General features: G+C 35.4%; 1 protein-coding gene across 2 annotated transcripts; it reads right to left on the bottom strand.

The window, feature by feature from the left end:
* Nucleotides 1-130: 130 nt before the first annotated feature.
* On the bottom strand, nt 131-19287 carry LOC135686429 (maternal embryonic leucine zipper kinase). 2 transcript variants are annotated; one of them, XM_065202658.2, is made up of 20 exons: nt 18999-19287; nt 18404-18453; nt 16396-16437; nt 15852-15968; nt 15196-15249; nt 13760-13849; nt 11911-11937; nt 11136-11235; nt 10162-10196; nt 9800-9907; nt 8363-8399; nt 7551-7863; nt 6195-6240; nt 5496-5580; nt 4865-4922; nt 3930-4059; nt 3140-3214; nt 1843-1964; nt 919-1013; nt 131-357 (listed from the first exon to the last, which is right to left on the bottom strand). In XM_065202658.2, exons 1-20 carry the CDS (start codon nt 19090-19092, stop codon nt 275-277), a joined length of 1761 nt encoding a protein of 586 aa, XP_065058730.1. In that variant the 5' UTR covers nt 19093-19287; the 3' UTR covers nt 131-274. The 2 variants fall into 2 exon arrangements, with proteins under 2 accessions (XP_065058730.1, XP_065058731.1); XM_065202659.2 differs by lacking the exons at nt 18404-18453; nt 18999-19287 and adding an exon at nt 17022-18392.
* Nucleotides 19288-21044: the final 1757 nt, after the last annotated feature.

A 21044-nucleotide genomic window follows, 5' to 3' on the forward strand; every position in this document is an offset into this window, starting at 1 on the left:
GATTGATGAAGTGAATTGTATAAAGGGATTTTGAATTACTGACGTAATTATCAGCCTTCCAAAAAGCGCCTTAGGTACTTTAGGCATGGGTGGCTGCAACACAGGTGCAACACGAGTGCAAGACTGCACATTCTCAACAGAATTCTCAGTCATTTAATAATGTAATATTAATAACAAAAAAGGACAAAGTACGCAACCTTTATACAAAATTATCTAAATAACATTTCAACGAAATTGGTACGAATGAATTGTAAATTAGGGAATGACGAATTGTTTATATTTTGGCAATGTTTAATATGCTATCGCATATCTTTTTATAAGCCCAAGCATCTCCCTTTAACCTTTTATGGCGGATTCCTGAAAAACAAACCAATGCTAGCATTAATACTCTCAAGTCTCCATTGCAAAATGGCACATGTATTCACCTACTTTTTATGGCTTTGTTTAGGCTAAAGTAAAAAAACATCAGTACTGTACATTAAGTGGGAACATATAAATAAATTACTTATTTATAACAACGAACACATCAACTTTTCATCACCCCAGTCTTAACAATCGCAAAATCCCCTGACACAATTCTAATTCCTAAATTCGAAGTGAAGATTCAAATTAAGACTTGATATTTGACACAGGGAGAAAGCTGTTACCTTTCGGAATCGGAAAATAATGACGCAAAAAGTCAGCAGTTTAATTTCATGGTGTTGGAAAGACCTTTGAGTAGGTTGTCGTTTAACAGAACACCATGGGGTTCTTTGTCTTCTACTACCAAGACATTAACCTTTTTGGTGAAAGAACGATAGGAATGAAAAAAGAAAAGCTTAAAAAGAAAAAAGGCAGGGTTGAAAAAAACAGTCGCAGGAATTTCTCCTTTCTTTATAGATCTCGGGAGTTAGAAGTTTTGAAAATTTCATTACCCACCGACAACGTTTTCCAAGCCAGGCACGGAACAGATCTCCAACTCAAACGACAACTTGTTTCCTCTCTCATCGTCACCCTTGCACTTGAAGAGATAGCTGTCAAGAAGGTCAAAGTCTTTTGTAAACATTTGTAAAAAAGTCTCTTATACATTTATTTTGATATGCGTGGTGCTATGGAAAAAGGTATCATATTGATTCAGTTAGGGAAGGTTTTACAACGAAAAATATCACACTAGCTGGAATCGCATTAAATTGAATGAATAGGAAAAGCGGATCCTTTAGTTTAGAAAATAAAACTACAAAAAATAAGGTTTGCTTCCAGCTTCTCTTATTCCAAAGGTAGTTTAGTCCTATCTAAAATAAACCTAACAAATTCAGGCTTGTTTTATCTTATATTTCATAATCAAATTTTTATTTTTAATCTTTTTTATGGAAGGTTGCCCTTCAACAGAAGCTGGTTTTAAAGATGCCCTCCGATTACAACCCAAGGAAACACATAAAGATCTTAATTGAATTAAACTATAAAACCTTCTTCAATGAATCTCACTGTTTACCGGTCTGTCATAAATGCCTTCTAGGCAGAGCTGTACATGCTATTGGGTGGATAGGACAGGACGGTCCTGCTCTGTAAAACTTTATTTATCATATTCACTACTTAAACTATGAATAACAACATCAACGAAAGAGAATGCGTTTTCTGCTTGATTGTTTTTTCGAAACTGTACAAAGAGGTTGACTTCATCTTGCAGAAGGAATTTGATAGAGAGAAACCCTTTTAGACGAAATCAAAGATTATGTCCATGATGGGCCTTTCCAATAAAGAAAACAGATGCTAAAACCTTTGTTGGATTTATTCTGATAGCGTTCAGCGTAAGCCTACCATGCATGAAGAAATCTATAAACTGAAGGTGAGTGTGCTACTTACTTTTCTGAAGAATCAATGCTGTGTAATTTTCCTCGGCTTCTCATGTAGGATAGAACGCGATTTAACTCATCCCGAACTTCTGTTGCAGTTTTCGTTGATGTACTATTCACTTTGTATATAGCCTGTAATCAGAGATTTGATTCAGTGAAAATAATAATGTTGCACAGCTGATTGATCGCTAAAGCATAAAAAATGTCAATACTCTGCTACCAGAACAGCCTTGAAATATTTATCGTGTAGAAACCAAATCCGCAGACTTCACAGTTCATAATGTCATAACGACCGATCAGCTTTCTTTACATTTAGTTTGTTCAATATGCCGGTGAATTTCACATAAACGGTTTTCGTTGTTGATTAGGGTAACTTGGAACAGTATCACAGATAATTCACTTAACGCACCTTCGAATGGGCTACTTTTTTGCAGATAAGTGTATCTTGTAGTAAGATTCTTATATGTAATCTAGACTTATAAAAGGTTAGAAGAATACAAGAATAAATTCAAAGTTAAGGGAGGATTGACTAGAAAGAGAAACACTGGCATAATGCTTTATGACGATTTATGAAATGTTTTGGCTAGGGTCTAAGGCAGGAGTGTCCAGCATACTGCCTGCGAAGGCATATTCTGTTGCCCGTGTTAAAAATTAACATTTTAACAATTTGACCCCTGCGCTATGTCTTGGAGTGCCGTTCCTGCCAAAATTATTAAAATATGTTATCAGTAGTGCTTTCTCATTACTAATTATACTTTCTTAGTATTTGTCATATTTTCCCATTATTTTGCAAACAAACATATTCTAACTGAAAGAGGACAATCTCTCGTATGGAACTGAGCAAGTCAATTCAAAGTTTAAAGACGAACATTTACAAGATATTCTTTGCGTCAACCACCAGTTTAATGGGTGATTTGAATAAACCTTCTGCACAAAGAAAATATAACATTTTGTACTGATAGTTTTTTTCGTACAACATATCATTGATGTAACTTTTCATATAGTTTTTCATGTAATCCATTTACTGTTTACTACAAAATTTACTGATATATTTTCCATCTGGCCAACCTGTGATATTAGGTTTTGTTTATGGTCCAACCGATAAATTTAGTTAGACGTCCCACGTCTAAGGTATGCCTGGGTATCACCGCCACAGTTGAAAAGCGTTTCGTCATTCTTTCCATTGGATTCATATTATATGAAAACGACTATTTACTTTCAGTCTGTTTTCCTGCGTGATGAAACAATTGATATCATATGAAAATAACAGCGCATAGAATTTATTTTGAATCTTAAAATACAATTACCTTAACTTTTCTTGGTTCATCTAGAGCAGTATTCCCTTTTCTGGGTGTCATAAGATGCACAACCTTCTCTTTCAACTGAAAATATGACAAAATCAGCCCCATGAAGAAAATTAATTGAAATCAATGTAAACAGACTTTCAAAAAAGAATAACAGCTTGAACCTGTCTCTTTGAAGTGCAGGAAAATATAAAATCTCAAAGCATGAAATGTTTCTGCTTAAAACTTATTAATTTATAGAAAGGTCTAGAGAGGATAACTTGGTTACTTTTTCAAATTGCTTTTAATGTGAACGACAGACCATCTGAACAATTTAATATAAGGTATCGCTATTAACTAATTTTTCCTCCACTGGCCACTAAATTTCAATAATAGAGTTCTAAAGTGTGACGTCATCAAAAACCTATTTTCAGAATTTTTGGATTTTAACCACATAGCGTAAAAGATCGCTATGAAATACTTCCAAATATGCAAAATTGACCAGATATGTCTAAAATCGGTTGAGATATCGCTAATGAAAGATTTGAAGTTTGCTAACGAATCACTGTTATTTTGGCTCTGTTCATAAAGTTATGAACAGAGACCAAAATACAGAGGTTTGATGGGGAGAGAACCAGTAAACATGTGGTCATATCTCTGCCATTTCGTAATACACTTGCCTGATTTTGCACATTTAGAGGTATTTCATGATGATCTTTCAGGTTATGGAGTCAAAATTCAAAAATTCCAAAAATAGATTTTTGTGACGTCATCACTTTAGAACTCTATAGCAAACGTTTTAAAGTCTCTTTACCTTTTTAGCAAATTTTGGGGTAGCAAGGCCGGCTGATAGAGGAGTTTTTGGTATAATGGAGAATTTTCTGTGTCTCGCCGGAGTGCAAACACCAACCATGCAGAATCCTTCAAAAACCGAGCTTGACTTGCTGTTAGGAACAGATACAACAGCAAAAATTACTAATGCATTGTAACTAACAAAAAAGCTAACATCAAAATATACGATCAAACAACAATATACAGAATGTTAAAATGGCCATCCGTTGGAAGGGGGTATTGCTCATGATGCAAAAAATTTCCCACACCCAATGCAATCGATCTCTTTGTTTCTACCTAGCTATGAAAAAATTAATCACAAGGAATTTAATGATACGGAAAAAAATACAATTGTAGGAAAAAAAATTCTGAGATTACACAGAATAATGTCACAAGGGTAGAGATGGCATGAAATAATAGGATGAGACAATAATGTCATACAACATATAAACGATTATTGGACTGTGCCTATGCGACTCTCTATAGTGACAGAAGTCGCTACTAAAATTTTCCTACACATCTTTTAATTTTGCCATTAATGATGATTTCTTCATCTTGTTAAATATCGAACTTTGTTATTAAACACATCTTTCTTGATACCCTTTCGTTACACCCTTAATTTGGCTTAGGTTTGCAAGTTTAAAAAATTGACAATTCTAAGCATTTTTATCCATTGCTTTAATAACTCAAGATATGATTTATCCTGGTCTTATATTTCGGTGTATATCCTAAATAATAATTTGATCCTTTGAAAGTGGGGCTTTGAAAATTTTTGCACAAGTATAAATAATCAACTTCCTTTTTAACCTCGCTTTCCTATCTTGCAGCCTTTCTCTCCCTCTATCCATGCATGTTCATTTACTTTCGATCCATCATCTCAACAAGTCATTCGATAAAAATTTAAATGAAAATACTCACTCTTTTGATTCTCGTAGTGGCGAAGGCATTGACCCTTCATCATCAATGAATTTGTTTTCTACGGAAGACATGAAATCTGGATTGCGAAAGATCTCTTTTGCCGCTTACCAATTATAAAAAGAGCTGCAAATTTCAATTCCAATCCGAGGAGCGATTGGATAGCTCCAAGGCACTCTCAACACCAACATATGTTTTAATGAATCCACAAAGAAAATGTGCGGATAAAGAATGTATGGATTCACGGCCTAAATTAGTGTACAAGCCTCCAAGCGTGATAGGAAAGCTGTACCGCTCTCAAAGATTAGCTCTCCTATTGCCTCCTCTACAAATCATTTATGATGGCTTTCCTATATCACCGCTGACACGCAGGAAGGAATGGGTGTAAAACAATCACATCAGAGTAAATATCACACCAAAAAATTTAGGTAAGCTTACCTTACTCCACAGAGTCTTTTCATCTTAAGAGAAAAGCTCCCTCTCACCCCCTTTTTGACTGCCCCTTCCTCTTTAAAGGGGAAAACTGCCCTTCCTACCTTATTATTCTGGCATAACTGTCTTATAAAAACGAGGATACTTTGAAAAGAAAAACAACCGGCGAATGAAATTTTCAAACAAAACTCTGAAGTTTTACCTAGATCATTTTCACTGCCACAATATGTCATGGCCCTTTCCCTTTTAGAATCTGCATTTGGCAGAAACCATTTGCCAAAGACTTCCTAGAGAAAATTTAACGCGATCGTAAACAAAACAATGTGTTAAAAGATTATATCTTTGCATTGATGACTAGTGCAATGAGAAGCTACTAGAATATGATAAAACTAAATGCATAATATTTGCAACATGCCGACCAAAACACAATTCACAAACAGCAAAAATTTAAATGGATATGATAATTGCAACTTCTTTCACAAAAACCAGATTCATAGCCCTGAGATAATAATGGGAAGTCCACAGACAGAAACATTAAAGGCACTGCGCCCCGATGCATTTTGATGACCATTTATATTCCCATTGATCTGACTATTGTCATTGGTTGGTTTGATTAGTTTGTTGGTTGGTTGGTTTGACAATAGACCTATTATTACGTATCCTGGATGATATCCAATCGATAACTAAGAATAATAAGGACGTTTTCTCAATGACAATGCACCATAGAGCCTATTGTTAACTCCAACCAAAAATAGGGTTCTTCTTCTTTCTTGATATTCACCTTTTTTCTATTTTTCTAAAATACTCTGCTTCTGTAAGTTTGATTGACGAAATAATGAAGAAAATAGACACTAACAAATATGTATTAGAAAAGTATATATATAACTAAAAATCATCACACCTCTTCAACTTCTCTAGAATCGCCTTGAGTTAGGTTTAAACTGTCACTAAAAGGCAAATCAATTCAATATAATAGCAAGTAAGCAAACGCAGCAATACGATAAACATTCAGGAAATTTGTGTCACTGAAACTTTAAAAACGCTATAAGAAATTAAAAAAAAGGATAGGTCAAGATTCTTCATGCAAACTTTATTATTCACCATTCAGCCAAACTCAGTCGATGCTGAGATACATAAGTCAATTTTTAATGAAGCATAAGCGACATGCATACGATTTTATGCTGAAATGTAAAGTTGCAGAAGGTTAAGATGTTTAAAGAGTAGCCATTTTAAGCAGATCTATAATGAACAGAATCATGCTGGATACAATTAACGCTAGCAAGAAAGTTCTACTGTTGCTTATCACAAAAAAATCAGTTTTTCTGGTTTTGGTTCGAGCCTATTTCAGAGAAAGAAAAATATTCATCTGTATATCTGTTACTTTTAAAGTCCCTCACATTAACCCAGAGTTTCTCTTCTGCTTCTTTTCTAAACCTTTTGTAGTAATATGTTACTAAAATAGCCCAACAAACATGCTGTCAAAGCTTTTTGAATTTATTGCGAAACACGGTTCTTAATTGTAACTAAAGCTGTTGCAAGTGGGAAGAATACGATAGCTAATATCCTTATTAATTTAACTTTTGATAAAACTTGTTGAATTTGACTTATAACGTTTTAGGGCAAATATTTCTTTCTGTTGTCCAAATACCTTTGCAGAATCTAGTTCACGGTATATGACTATTCAAAGTCAGATTGTGTCCTTCACAAATATCTCTGTTTAGATAAATATTTGAAGAATAAGGTTTCATCAAACGGTGATAACTTTAGTCACAGCTGTTCAAAAAACACAGGCAAAATAACACAAATTGACCAAACACACTGTGACCCTTGAGGCGTGGATTATTTACATTAGGCCTCGATGTAAATAAACACTGTTTCTCACCCTTATTTTTACTGTAAATAAAATTGTAATTTGCTTCTTTATAACAATTATGCACGAGTATAGTTGTAGCCTGTGCCCTTCACTTTAAATTGTTTTAAAAAAGACCTAGCGATTATTCTATAAAAACGTGGAAAATCTTTGAACAAGTGTCCTAACTAGATTGTAGTCGGTTGCTTTATGGTCGGTGGTTGCTTTGCTTTTGACCCATTCCCATTCGCCACTTAAAAACATGATTAATTTGCAAAACAATGACTTTCGATCATTCATGCACCATTCCCCTCCCTCGAGGTGGTGCAATACTTTGGTAAGAGGGGAGGGGGGGTTTAATAAATATGAATAAATATAATAATTCCGAAAAATCTTTGTCCTAATCACCTTTCCGTATGTTGAGTTGACTTTTTCGGACGAGGAGTATTTCTTCGCAGTTTCAGTAGCAGAAAATAATGCGCCGTCAAATGGTCATATTTGTATTGCTTGATTTGCCTTTCCATTTCGTGCTTGGAAAGACCGTAGAACTCGGCCAATTCTTCAACGATGCCCGGTTCGGGCTTCTCCTTTTTCACAACGGATTGCCACTGCACATTGGCACCATAACCCTCGCGAACCCATTCATCGGTCAACAATTCAGTAATGGTGATTCTCCTTTCAGGATCAGTCTCAAGAAGCCTTGATAAAATTCTGACACTTTCTGTAAATAAAAGTTTTAGACCTCACCAATATTCATCAAATGTTAATGCTTTCTACACTAAACCTCATGGTTCTTATGTAACATCAGTTCAATAAACTTTAAAACATGGAGCATACGTTAGACAGGACTGTACCTGGTGTTTCATGCCTAAAAAATAAATGCAGTAAGTCAACTCTGAGTAACAGGAGCTCCCCCCTTAAACTACACGATATGGAATCTTTTAGCCAGGAGGGTTCAGTTTCAATTTCAGGGTATGTAAATAGGTCTTTTATATAGCAGTGATATATAATACAAAAAATAATCTAATCGTGCAATTAGCCTGTTTAATAATTAGTCACTTGAGGCTTTTGACTATATGTTGTTTGAGATGCTCCCCTTGTGATAAAAGACAGTTTATAAATGGATTCGCCATGACATTAATTATGTTAATAAATGCTCAAATGTATGTTAACTGATAAATAGAAGCTGGATGAACTGAGTTCTGTAATTTGATCCTAACCTTCCGATAACCAATCTGGAACATCATATTCGCCACTCTACAGATTTAAAAGAACAGAAAAAAGCTTAGAAAGCAATATAAACATTGGAATCTCAATAAACGACGATGGAAAACATTAAAAGTAGAATTCTTTATCATCCAATAAGGTTCTGATCACAGGAAATATTTGAGCAGAAATTAAGGTCATGGAGAAAATTTTTCACTTTTTTTGCTTAGCGATATTGATGATCGTACTTCTTTACTTTCGCTAGTGCGAGTACGATCTTGTCCTTTACTTTTAACCCTCTTTGGCCATATATTTCTAAATTTGTGAATATTAACTCCCTTGTGCCATGGGGTCGCGCAAATGTGGTTTGCTGAGAGCATTTTATGATCACTTTTAGATTAACTAATCTAATAATTCCGAAAGAAGCCAGTTTCGCTCAAACGGGATGGCGATTACACGGGCACTTCTAGTCCTGGCTCTAAACATAACCAGTTATGTCTGCGGAGGAAGCTTCACTCTAGAGCCAGCTTCTGTCTGGCTATGTTCAGAACAAGTTTTCTCTTGTGAAAACGTTCTTTATCAGTCTCAAATGGAGCTAGTGACATATCAAGGTTAAAATTCGCCTCAGTGCACACTTTTTTGAGGTTTCATGATCCTGCAGGACAACGGAAACTATTTTTATTGATTGTTAAACACTTTTTCTTCCAATTTTCTTGATTTTAAATATACCCTAGAATATAAATAGAATATAAATATACCAGATTGCGTGCGGTACAATATAATGCAATAAAAACAATGATATGTAAGTAAATTGTACAAGGAAAAATTTCTTTATTTAAAGAAATTTTTTTCTTGTACAATTTACTTACATATCATTGTTTTTAAACCCTAGAATATGGTAATCAAAACGCTCATCAAGTTTATTTTAGTCATCACTGGACCAGAATCGGTACCAAATGGAGCCAGTTTCTCTCAATTAAACAGCTTCTAAAGATTTTGATTTGTTTGCGCATGATATGTTTGAGGCAAGAACCCACCTTGAGGCAAGAACCCACCTTGAGGCAAGAACCCACCTTGAAGCAAGAACCCACCTTGAGGCAAGAACCCACCTTGAGGCAAGAACCCACCTTGAGGCAAGAACCCACCTTGAGGCAAGAACCCACCTTGAAGCAAGAACCCACCTTGAGGCAAGAACCCACCTTGAGGCAAGAACCCACCTTGAGGCAAGAACCCACCTTGAGGCAAGAACCCACCTTGAGGCAAGAACCCACCTTGAGGCAAGAACCCACCTTGAGGCAAGAACCCACCTTGAGGCAAGAACCCACCTTGAGGCAAGAACCCACCTTGAGGCAAGAACCCACCTTGAAGCAAGAACCCACCTTGAGGCAAGAACCCACCTTGAGGCAAGAACCCACCTTGAGGCAAGAACCCACCTTGAGGCAAGAACCCACCTTGATTTTTTGGTATAGTAAATATGTTTCGTCTTCATGGTCGACATCAAAGGGCAAATAACCACAAAGCAAACCATACAGAACAACCCCAAGGCTCCAAACATCAGCCTGAAAAAGAAATGCGATGGCAAATCTAAGTATGAAGGTTGTCTGTAAGAACAGAAATAGAAAAATGCTTTTAAAAGGAAATAAAAAAAGAGACGCCTTTTCTTAGCCGATTTGTCTGTCTTGAGTTTTTTCAGGCATCATACGTCTTTAACCTATGTAAACAAACTGTCAGGCCTATTGCCAATCGTAGTTCAGCGCATGGGAACAAACTCCTAGAGAAACCTCTACGAAAAGGATGCCTGAAAGATACATACCGCATTGCCAAGGTATTCTCTACCAGAAATAAGCTCTAAAAATATAGATTAACAAGCAAAATTAACTTCATGCTTTGAATAACCACCATTAAATGCAAACCTTTATCTAAAAGATATATGGGCTGTATGAATTTTAAAGTATAAATATTTTTCAAGTTTAAAACAGCAATGGAAACAGTTTAAATAAGTTTTGCTATTAACATCCATTATTTGGCTCTTTCTGCTAAATTCAACCAAATCTGGATTCTGCTATTTCGAAATCTATTCCCATATGCTGGTTGTATTATAAATTAACACAGTAAATTCCCGCATATAAAAAACCAGAAATAGGAATATTCATGGCGTTTTCCTAAGACGTTACACCCAATAATAAAGAACCTGTTTCAGTTTAACAAGAAGTTACTTTTTATCTCAAGCGTCATGAAATCAATCTTTTTATTCTTTTGTTCTTTAAATTTTCAACCAAAGCGTTTAAGGTATTCCTCTGTTACATAGACTTTACAGAAACGAGATCTTGATATCACTGCAATTTCAAGACATTCTTCTCAGCAGAACTAGAATCGCAAATTGCAATCTAAGTATTAGAATGCATATATTTTGTTATCTCTTCAGACGTTTATGTTCATGCACCCTTCAAATATAGCTTTAGCTTATTTAGTTTATTTCAGCTAGATAAAATATCGTCCCCCCTTTTATTCCTCTATTAGACGCTACAGAGGGAAAAGGGGGGATGTAATAGTAAGGAGTGAAAACAAGGTCGATTTTTAACTTTACAGGTGGGTAGAACGATATAATAGTAAAGATATATCAAAACATTTTTAACTGTGTGGTTTTGTCTGTAAGACACGTTAAATTTCCGAAGCATTCTTCCAAGAAACACCGTTGTAGAGCAGGCATAGAATACTAAATAATGAAGATTGTTTCTGGCTTCAGGGAGAGCATTAGACAAACGCTGCTAAAACGTTAATATTTACCAGGTGCAGCGTAAGCTGGCGAGCCACAGCAAGTCGCTAACGGCATCACAAGGCCAGCATCTGGGTCAGAAGCTAGTCCAAAGTCGATGAGTTTCACATTCTAAAAGATAAACCATTTGTATACATAGATTTTAACATGTTGTGTCGTAAAAGTTAGTTACAAGGACTCAATATCTCACAAATATCTCACGGAAATGGTTTAAATATGGTTTGCAATCTCAATTGACAAATTTTCGAAAAGCGATCGAAATAAATCCCTTATTACCCTTCTATGAATCTTAAACACGAAAGGCAAAAGATTTTAATAAGACAAAGGGGTTATCTAGTACGACACAATTTTGCTGTATTCTCCCGCAATGAAAAAGGTACTTGGAAAACAGAAGGGGGAGAATGAAGAAAACTAAGCGAGGGAGGCATTATTTTTCTTTCTTTTTTTTACATGACAGGGAGAGGAGTCAGACACTGAAGCTCTCTTTAAAGGTGAGTGATGTGTTACCAGAGACACTCTTTAGCAAGTTTTAAGGTTGGGGATATTCTATATTAACTATTTTATGAAGGGGTGATGATATTTGCTCGCAATATGGAAAAGGAATTCAAAGAGAAATGATATTGAGATTTTGAAAATAATTTTATCACTGATAAGGAACATAATAATCATAATATAGGGAGGTGTTAATGACAATAATAATAATGATGATCATGATTTGCTCATTATGGAAACAGTAAATGATTCACAAAACACGAAATGGCTATAAACAGATAATAAATCACTTACGTTACTTTCATCAAGCAGCATATTTTCCTATCGAAACAAAGAGAAGTTATAAATTGAGTTTTAAGAACACTGTTGTCTTGATAATTTTCTACAAAATTATGGATCTATGAAGGTGGAAAGGCTGACACAGAGTTCAGTAAACACATCTGGATGAAATTTTGTCCTATTCCTATTTGCCTTCCTAAAATTTTCCTTTTATCTTTTGAACAAAGTTTCTTTGAAAAAAGCAAACTTTTCACTCCATTCCAGGGAGAAGTTATGCCCTTCATTGACACTCATAGAAGCGCATGATATGATTTCGGTTTGTAGGAGGGCGTTGGAGAGAATGCAAAATGGTCTTTTTGCTATAGGGAAATTCGTGAGATTTTCATATAGCACCTTTCCTGTGATCACCCATCCACTTTGTCCATGCTAACTAAAATTGTAGAGCAGGAAGAATTAAAACAGCCTCGGCTTAATAGCAGGAAGAGGAGTAAAGAAACAATTTTTATGTTTTTCTCTTTCTCTCTGACAAACAAATGTTGCTCAATTCTACAAACCAAGTACACTGGCTATTAATAAGAACAATTTTTTAAATCACAAGCCTCAAAATTGGTCAGAAGTTACGTACAAATTAAGAACAAGCTGAGGCTGAGGTACTGTAAGATGTAATTTTGAACAAAGTTGTGCAAATTCCATCTCTAAAACGAGGAGTTTTCTGCCATCTGGGGGTGCTTTGTCTGTGACATTTCAAACCTGTCGGCAAATAGAGGACGTCTAATTCACTTTGTTGGCAAATTGGGTTTGAGCGTTCCCCTTGAGTACATTAGCTAGCAACTGCACGGTTTACACCCTAATAATTTATCCAATTAACAGCAATCCAGCCTCAAATTTTTGAAAAATTAGGAACAGCCAGCCTGAAATTCAATTTACTGGTACTGGAAAAAAGAGTTTAACACAACAAAAAGAGGGTGACGGTAATCCTGATCAGACAACTTTGCTTACTTTGAGGAAGAGCACTAACATTTCAAAGCTTTTTGGGGAAAATCATATAAAAGCAAATGTACATCAATTAAAGTTGCTAATTACTTTTGCGTGTGATAGGAAGGAGTGAAAACACTAATACCGTATCGATTCTAGCTTCAAAATAACGCATTTAACTATATCGGATATACATCTCTCTTGGTGAGTGCGTTTCCTGCTCTGACATTACTCGAAACGAGTTTTGCGCCCTTTTTTACAGTTGAATACAAGTTGTCGGACATTTTAAGAATATCAAAATGTTCTAAGGAGAATTTCAAAGTTTTTGGCCTATAGATATTAGCTAATATTATTTGTATTTAATCTACGGATGATTTCTATCTTAGAGTTCCTTGATAGGTAGGGGCGGCGCCACGGGGTGGACATGTCCACCCAAGTTTTTTAAAGATCGATTTTCAATTTTTTCCAAAACTGGACTAGAAACATAAGGGAGGGGATGTAGGATTTCTACTCTGGGATCGGATCTTTTTTCATTTTGATGGTCAGTTAAGGTTCTTTTCATATCTTAGCTGACATAGAGTATGGTGTGTTGGATCATCAGTTCCGTAAATAGTGAGAAACTAAATGAAGATGATCTACAAAACACAGCGTTATCCTGCTAAAAATTTGGTTTTTAGAATGTGGTCTTTGCCTTTCTTTTTTCGTTAAAGGTTTTTGGCAATAATTAACATTAAAACATGTACCCAAAAATTTTTAAGCTGTAAAGATAAAAAAGTTGCACCCCTTAATCAGCTCCTCCCTTTCATTGTCCATCCCATTATTTTTGGGCTGGCGCCACTCCTGTTGATAGATTTCTCCATCATTCTTATATACAATTAGCTTTACTTACAGGTTTCAGGTCTCTATGTGCAAGACCCTTCTCGTGCATGAACGCTACAGCGGCAATGATTTGTCTGAAAAATCTTCGTGCTTCAGATTCCTACAAAACGAAAGCACATCAAAGACGCATGTTGAAAAAGAAATCCAGTCAAAGCACGACACTTAATAAAAAATCAGCCGAATGAAAAAGAATGAAATCGGAGGTATGTTACTTCTTGGCCGTGGTCTCTAATTCAATACAGCAATTCAACCTACAGCCTCCTATGAAAAAATTCTTCAAATTCTTTTGTACAAAATTTTTGACCTCAGATTCAGATTGAGAGCAATGATTTTAGTCTTATTGTAAGTTTTCATTATCATATTGCTCACGATATTGATTTGATGACGACATGAAATAAAATTTTTATAATGAATTTGACCGTGATTGGCGAATAAGGAACTATTTTTGCGGTCAAATCCTTTACAAGTTTTCAAGCTTCATTTCTCCGTAAAATCTAAAATACAAGAACAAGCAATATGAAAAATTGTATCCGGCCTAAAATTATGGAAGTAAAACCAAATCCGAGCTTAAAAGTCATACAATGAAATTTGGAGAAATTTCCAGAATGAGGCCATAGGTTGAAGTGTTTACTGAGAATTTCACTGAATAAAATAGAACGTTGAAGGGTTGAGGTTCAGTGAAAAATCTGGTTCATAGGCTGACCTTGTTTGCTAAGTCAACATTGTTCAGTGAATGGTTTGATCGAGGTCAAAAACGTTTGGTGAACAAAATATTTTGAGCCGCATAGTTCATTTGGTCGTTTGGCTGAACAGACGTAAAACATTTGTCAAATGAACGCATGTGCGAATCAAGGATTGTCTATTCTCAGGTATAGTGCAACGAGGAGGGGCATGGGAGAATCTTTGAACGAATCAACAAGAAATAAAAACTATCGATTCACAGAAAATAAACTATTAATTTTTTGAACTTCGAAAACATTCATTCATGGACCTTCAATTTTCTTTCGAATTGTACAAGTACGAATAAGAGTCAGGCGCATCCTCACGATCAGGGTGGTGGGTTTGTACCAACCCCTTAAAGGGTATCATAATACAAGACTTGATGATTATTTCTCAGCGAAGCTTCACCAAGTATCGCGTCATGTACTTTGCCATTTCCCATGCTGTTCATAACAAGTTAATGAAGCCTTCGACAGGTGCCTTGCAAAATCAAGTTAAGCCTTATTTTAAATGTTATAAAAACGGCAATCTACAGCAAATACATCAAAAAGCAACTTGGCCATACAATGGGGCATTCGTTTTACAATCTGATTCGACGGCTCGTCTTTTAACAAGACAATTCACTTTAGCAAGCGTCTCCCTTTCACGCTTTAGAGCTGCAGAACGCCCGCAGACTATTTCTAGTACAAAGTACATAGCGCCACAAAGCCACAACCTGATACTTACTGTAAGTTTCTCCTTTGTTACTATATAGTCAAACAACTCTCCGCCAGGAAGGTACTGGAAAAAATAAAGAAAACAGTTTATTTGTCTTGGCTGTGCTTTTTATCTTACTTAGAACAAATCAGGTTGTGCAGAATTGTATTAAGCATGAAAGCTTCAAAACATACTGGAATAAAATATATTGTTTGCTTTGAATTAAGCATGATAGCTTCAAGACTCACAAGAATGAAAGATATACCAATGATAAGAAAATGAAAATTGATTGCTAATACACAAATGTACCCCTCAGCATAAAGTGTCTCATACAACCCATACATTTGTTGGGTAAGCACAAGCATCCAATGGGTGTGTTAAAAGCATTAGCACCTGAAGAATGAGGTACACAGCACATCTTCTGAAAACAGGCTGACATAATTCACTTTAAATTAATATTCATGTCAAAAATTCGAACAAATAAATTTATAAAATTGATTGCTAATACACAAATGTACCCCTCAGTATGTGTCTTATAAAACCCAACATTTGGGTAAGCACAAGCATTCAATGGATGTGTTAAATGCACATATATGAGATGTACTTCACATCCTTCTAGTAGCCGGGGAGGGATGGGCTGTGGTTTCTTAAGAAAGTATAAAGCTGAACAATGTTGCAATGCATACCTCCATCACCATGAAAATATCTTCTTCTGTCTCCACAACTTGATATAACTGGGATATATGCTGGTGACTCAGCTTTTTCATTGCGTTTATTTCTCTATATGCACGATGAAGATCTCCCTAAACAGGACCACAATCAAACCATTTTTAAGAGGATTTCTGAAATATTAGCTTCAATTTGTTTGAGCACAGTGTAATACTTAAGTGTCCTTACAACAAAGATGTTAAGACAGCAAAAATTCTGGCACAAATGCAAAACAAATTGATGGCACAAACCAAAACAACACATAAAAGGATTCCTATTAAGTAAAACACTAGAGATATCATTCTTTAAATCAGAGTACATACAAAGAATCAAGTTTTTATAGATAGAATTATGGTTAAGGTGGTATCTCTTGCAGGACAAAGTAACAACTGAAGCATTTGGCAACACAAGAATTGCAAGGCAACTTTCAATTGACAAACTGTTTTATTCCTTATCAAAGTTCTTATACCTTCCTTCAGATGGCACCATAAAGCATATAAAAAACCATCCTTGATCACCTACCATCTTTCTAAGGTGGGCTTTACTCATTACTTTAATTGCAACCTAAAACATGATAAATACATCAAGATGCAGGTACAAAACTGTAATTGATTGGAAAACAACATTTTTCAAATACTTAGGTTGAACAATATTTTGACTGGTTTAACAACTAATAAAATACTTAATACAAATAACAAAAAACTAACTACATATAAAAAATCCAGGCAGAGTGTTATAGCTAATGCATGTTTTTGCCCTCACTTTAAATACAATACATATTTATCTTGAATGTGGTGTTACTTTGTTGATATGAAGATAACGTAAGGTGGGCTCTGTGGGACATGTAACAATTTTATTTACTACTAACTGTAAAAATCGAATTGTCAATACAGAAACCAAAATACTTTGAATAAAAGAAGATATAGGGGAAAAGGAAGGGCAACTCTACTAAAGATAGACCTTCCACTTAGAAGGGCATGTTAAGATTTTGCAGAGAGTCCCTCAGTTTTCAATGGTGTCTTCCAGACTGCCAGATCGGTGATGATGGTTAAAAGTTTTTAAAGAAGGATCTGATAGATTTGTCACCCACAAGAAATAATGATTTGTCAGCCACAAGAAAGTATAAACATAAATGTCACATAAATTACCATGCTAAAATTTTATGCAAACTCTGATGATGTACTGCAGGAAAGCAAAACATTTGTCACTAAATATAGCATACAATAGGAAACCAGCCCATCATTAATATTTGGCAAAATAGTCCTTAATTTTCAGGAATTTCAAACAGACGTTCTATTATAAATAGTCTAGAAAGTGCAAGGAATGATTGTTAGATGGCTGGTTTCAGGCCTTGTGATGAACAAAAAGCTGAAGCTTTTGACAAACTGAGCACCTTCAACTTTCTAGACGCTCGATTGAGCATCATCAAATATCATCAATAACTAAATTTAGTTTTTGCATTTAGTTTTTAGACAGCATAAACATGCTAATGGCTTGATCAATCAAGCTCCTAGAACTTTCTAGGCGTGTCCAGAGGTGCTTGATCAAGTTTGAGTGCCTCTCCGTGCAAGGTCTGATTTGAATAATTGCAATATGGCTTTGAGTTTATCAATGTCAGACAGAATTTGCTTTCTTAAGCATTGGGGGAGGCTGTTGTCCCTTCCTGACCGCATGCCACAACTCCTAGCAATCTCACAGTAACCAATCAGATTTTACAGTAGATAATAGATGAAGCAATTTTTACCATTTATTTCTTTTAGCAAGCAAGCTTTTCTAGTATATATATTAGAAAAGTTGTGATGTTATAGAATCCAGGAATTCTCACCATTTTCTAAGTCAAATTGTTTGAATATATCTTTACATACAAACAATAAGGTTGATAATAATGAAAAATAGACAATAAAGCTAGGCACAATGTTTTGAATCTTAGAATTTTTGAGGGGGTGTTTTCACATGATAATCAATAAACAATCTTGAATTCACTTACATTGAGAAAGTGGTAGTATACTAATTGGAAACAAAAAAACTTGAAACCAAAAATTTTCAAATCTTTTGTTTTAAAGAACTTTACAAAAATGTAAATAATATCCTAACTAAAATTTTGTAATGTCTTTTATTTATTTTGTCTGTACTACTATAGCCTTTGATTAATTCATTTTAGCATCATATGTACTTAATTTTAGTGAATTGTTTGCAAATTTGCTTTAGAAATTTAAAAACTGAAACTTGAAGCTAAAGCTTTTGAACTGAGATGGATTTTTGTAATAAAAAGAATACACCTGGTAAAATATTTTGATACTGCCTGAAATCACATACATTTAGAAATTTACAGAGTTAGAAATGAAAACTGTTATTAACTAGGCATTTAGCATGGCCAATATGCAAAAGTGTGTGGATGGAAAATGTGTGAGTGCAGGCACTATATTGCAATCATGCAACAAAGTTTCCAGTTTGGAAATAAAATAACCTTTATACTAAAATAGACTTAAAAGGGGCATATTGGAGGGATTCTATCCATGTTCATGAATACCTTTTCTCCAGTAGGTATATGCTCTGCTAATGAAACCTTTGCAAAGCCACCTAAAAAGAGATTGTTCATGTAAGAAATCAAAAACAGTCAAGAATAAAAACCTTGCCATTTTTGCATAAGATCAAAAAAGGTCAGTGTGGAATTTAAATACTTGCATACTTACAAAAAAAGTTAGCTTTACTAAAAGAATTGTACAATTCTTTTAGTAAAGCTAACTTTTTTTGGTGGCAAGCTTGAGACATGATAACATTTTGTTGACAAAAAACCTGATCCTGATGTACCTATTCAAGTAGCATTCACCACCCCACTGCAAGATCAGAAGCCTGCGTTGACAAGTTTTTTCTAGCGATTCATAATCAATAATACTGCGTATATATTTATGTATTATGCATAACTTATGTTGCAGTTGTTTATTATTGTTATGTTGCGTATTATATTGACTGAGCAGAAAAACGATAAAAGGCATATTTTGCTGTTACTTTTATGCTGATGTGCAATTACAAGCTTTTCAGAATACATTTACATTCATCAACACTCATGTCAAATACTGTTTTAATTGCAGTTGTTCGCAAGTGGAATGTATTTTCGTTATTACCTTCACCCAACTTCTTGTTCTTGTCCTCGAAATTTTGCTCTATTTCAGGTGGTAGCACCGTGACCATTGTCCCAGCATCCCAAGAACCAGGCATGTTATTGAAACAACTTATTCATAAAATAAAAAAACCAAGTTATATTTATCATTAACGTTTCCAAAGCGACTAGAACATCAGTCTATCTCTAGATGTCTCCAACCTGTAACATAAAACCGTTTGAATAAATGAATTTGGCGCGAGCCACCTGGCCTAAATTTTTCATCCAATCAGAACACAGGCTCTTGAGATTACAGAAGTCTCTTCTGCACACCTCATGATCACGAGGTTATGGGAACCGGTCGATATTGATCTCCAAAAAAGAACACCAGTTGGGAAAAGTAATTCCCCTTTTGCCAGGACCCGCGCCACTGACCCTTAACTGGAGGGGCCAGCAGTACCCTATCTAGCCCCAATCGTGGAAAAAATTTTGCTGATTCTGTTTTAAGTATGGACTTTGGTTCAATTTATTAGTTGTAATCTACAGATTTATCTATCTAAAATAATTTGAGCTGGCTTCAAAATATTATTTCACAAAAAGTGGTGAGGCCATGCCACCCTGGCCTGAAACTTGTGTTTGATGCAGTCACTGGAATGGAGCAACAAAGGTCAGGCATGCTGAGCTGTAGCTGTAGCCCCTTTACCTTTTGCTGAAGTACGATATTCAGGTTGCGTCATCAAAGATAATTGTGGAAAAACTACCATAATAAAATCATGGGCAGCACCAGAGAGTGTTTTTTAAAGAATACAAAGAATAAAAGAAAAGAAACAGAAGAAAATAGTAGCGCCACGAATCCTTTTATTGCTTAATTTCCAAGGAATAAGCCGAGCTCTACGGGGCCTCATAAAGTAATGAATTACATTTTAAGACTGGAATCAATCAAAAGTAATAAAGACATGCCTTTAAAATAGCAGAATGTTTTAAACAATTGCAAGAACATGACTGCAAGAAATATTCTGAAATTTATTAAAGCTAATCTAAGACGCGTTGTCTCAAAAAATCTAAAGGACGCTGCAGCGTCTCCTTTCGGAAATACCTTCGGCCTCAGACAAACTCTCGCCGGCACTTCTTATCTAATGTTCCGCTAACATAACGAGCACCCCATAAAAGCATAGGCAAGAAAAGCATGAAACATTTTAGTGCGTTTTTCAAAAGGTGGCTTTTTAGTCTAATAATGCTATCAACTCGAGCCCCAGCCTTAATTTTCATGGCGCCGCCCCGGTCAAAGCTTGCCAATCTGTCTAGAGCTCAACCCCCCACCCCCCCTTTGGGGGTTTACCCAATCTCATTTTCAGTTTAAATGCCAGGACTGGATTCTACCTTTTGTCTCTTTTTTTAGCGCAGGTATGCCAATTGAAGATATCATATTTTCAGGTATCGTGTTTTCAGAAATTTATTCTAGCACGGGTATGAGGTTTTTAGAATTGTATTCCAGGATGAGTCATAAAATCTTTTTGGGCTGGCACATTTCTGTCATTTTTCTCCATAGAGAACCTCCCAAGGAGCCCACGCCCACCCTAAATTGTGCTTCGGCGTCCCTGCAGGTATTTTGGAATAGCTCTTGACTTTTAAATTTATATCAGAATGGCAATATTGAAGGCTAGGCGACATGAGGAAATATAAAATATCAGTCGATATCATCAATCATAGATATGATCATGAAATGATGCTGAATTTCACAAATAGAATAAAACAAACTTAGAACACAGGAGCTCAGGCTGTTACAGATACCTGGAGAAAGACCGATAGGCAAAAGCTCCATAATGAACTTGGCTGGTCTAGTGCCAATTTCAGTGCCGTCGGAACAAAATTTATATTGGAGAATTACATTACATTGAATTACAGAACAAAATTACATTGATCAAACCAATCCACAATGAAAAAGCTACTGTTTCAGCTACTTGTATAGAATCAACGCCTGAAAGTTTATCGCAGAGAAAAACCATACCCACATGTCCTTGATTCGTGTAAAGTGTTTTTGCATAATCTTGTTGAAATCCGTAAACAATTT

The sequence above is a fragment of the Rhopilema esculentum genome, chromosome 6, assembly GCF_057945365.1.
Source record: "Rhopilema esculentum isolate cy_ngs chromosome 6, ASM5794536v1, whole genome shotgun sequence".
Taxonomy (NCBI): domain Eukaryota; kingdom Metazoa; phylum Cnidaria; class Scyphozoa; order Rhizostomeae; family Rhizostomatidae; genus Rhopilema; species Rhopilema esculentum.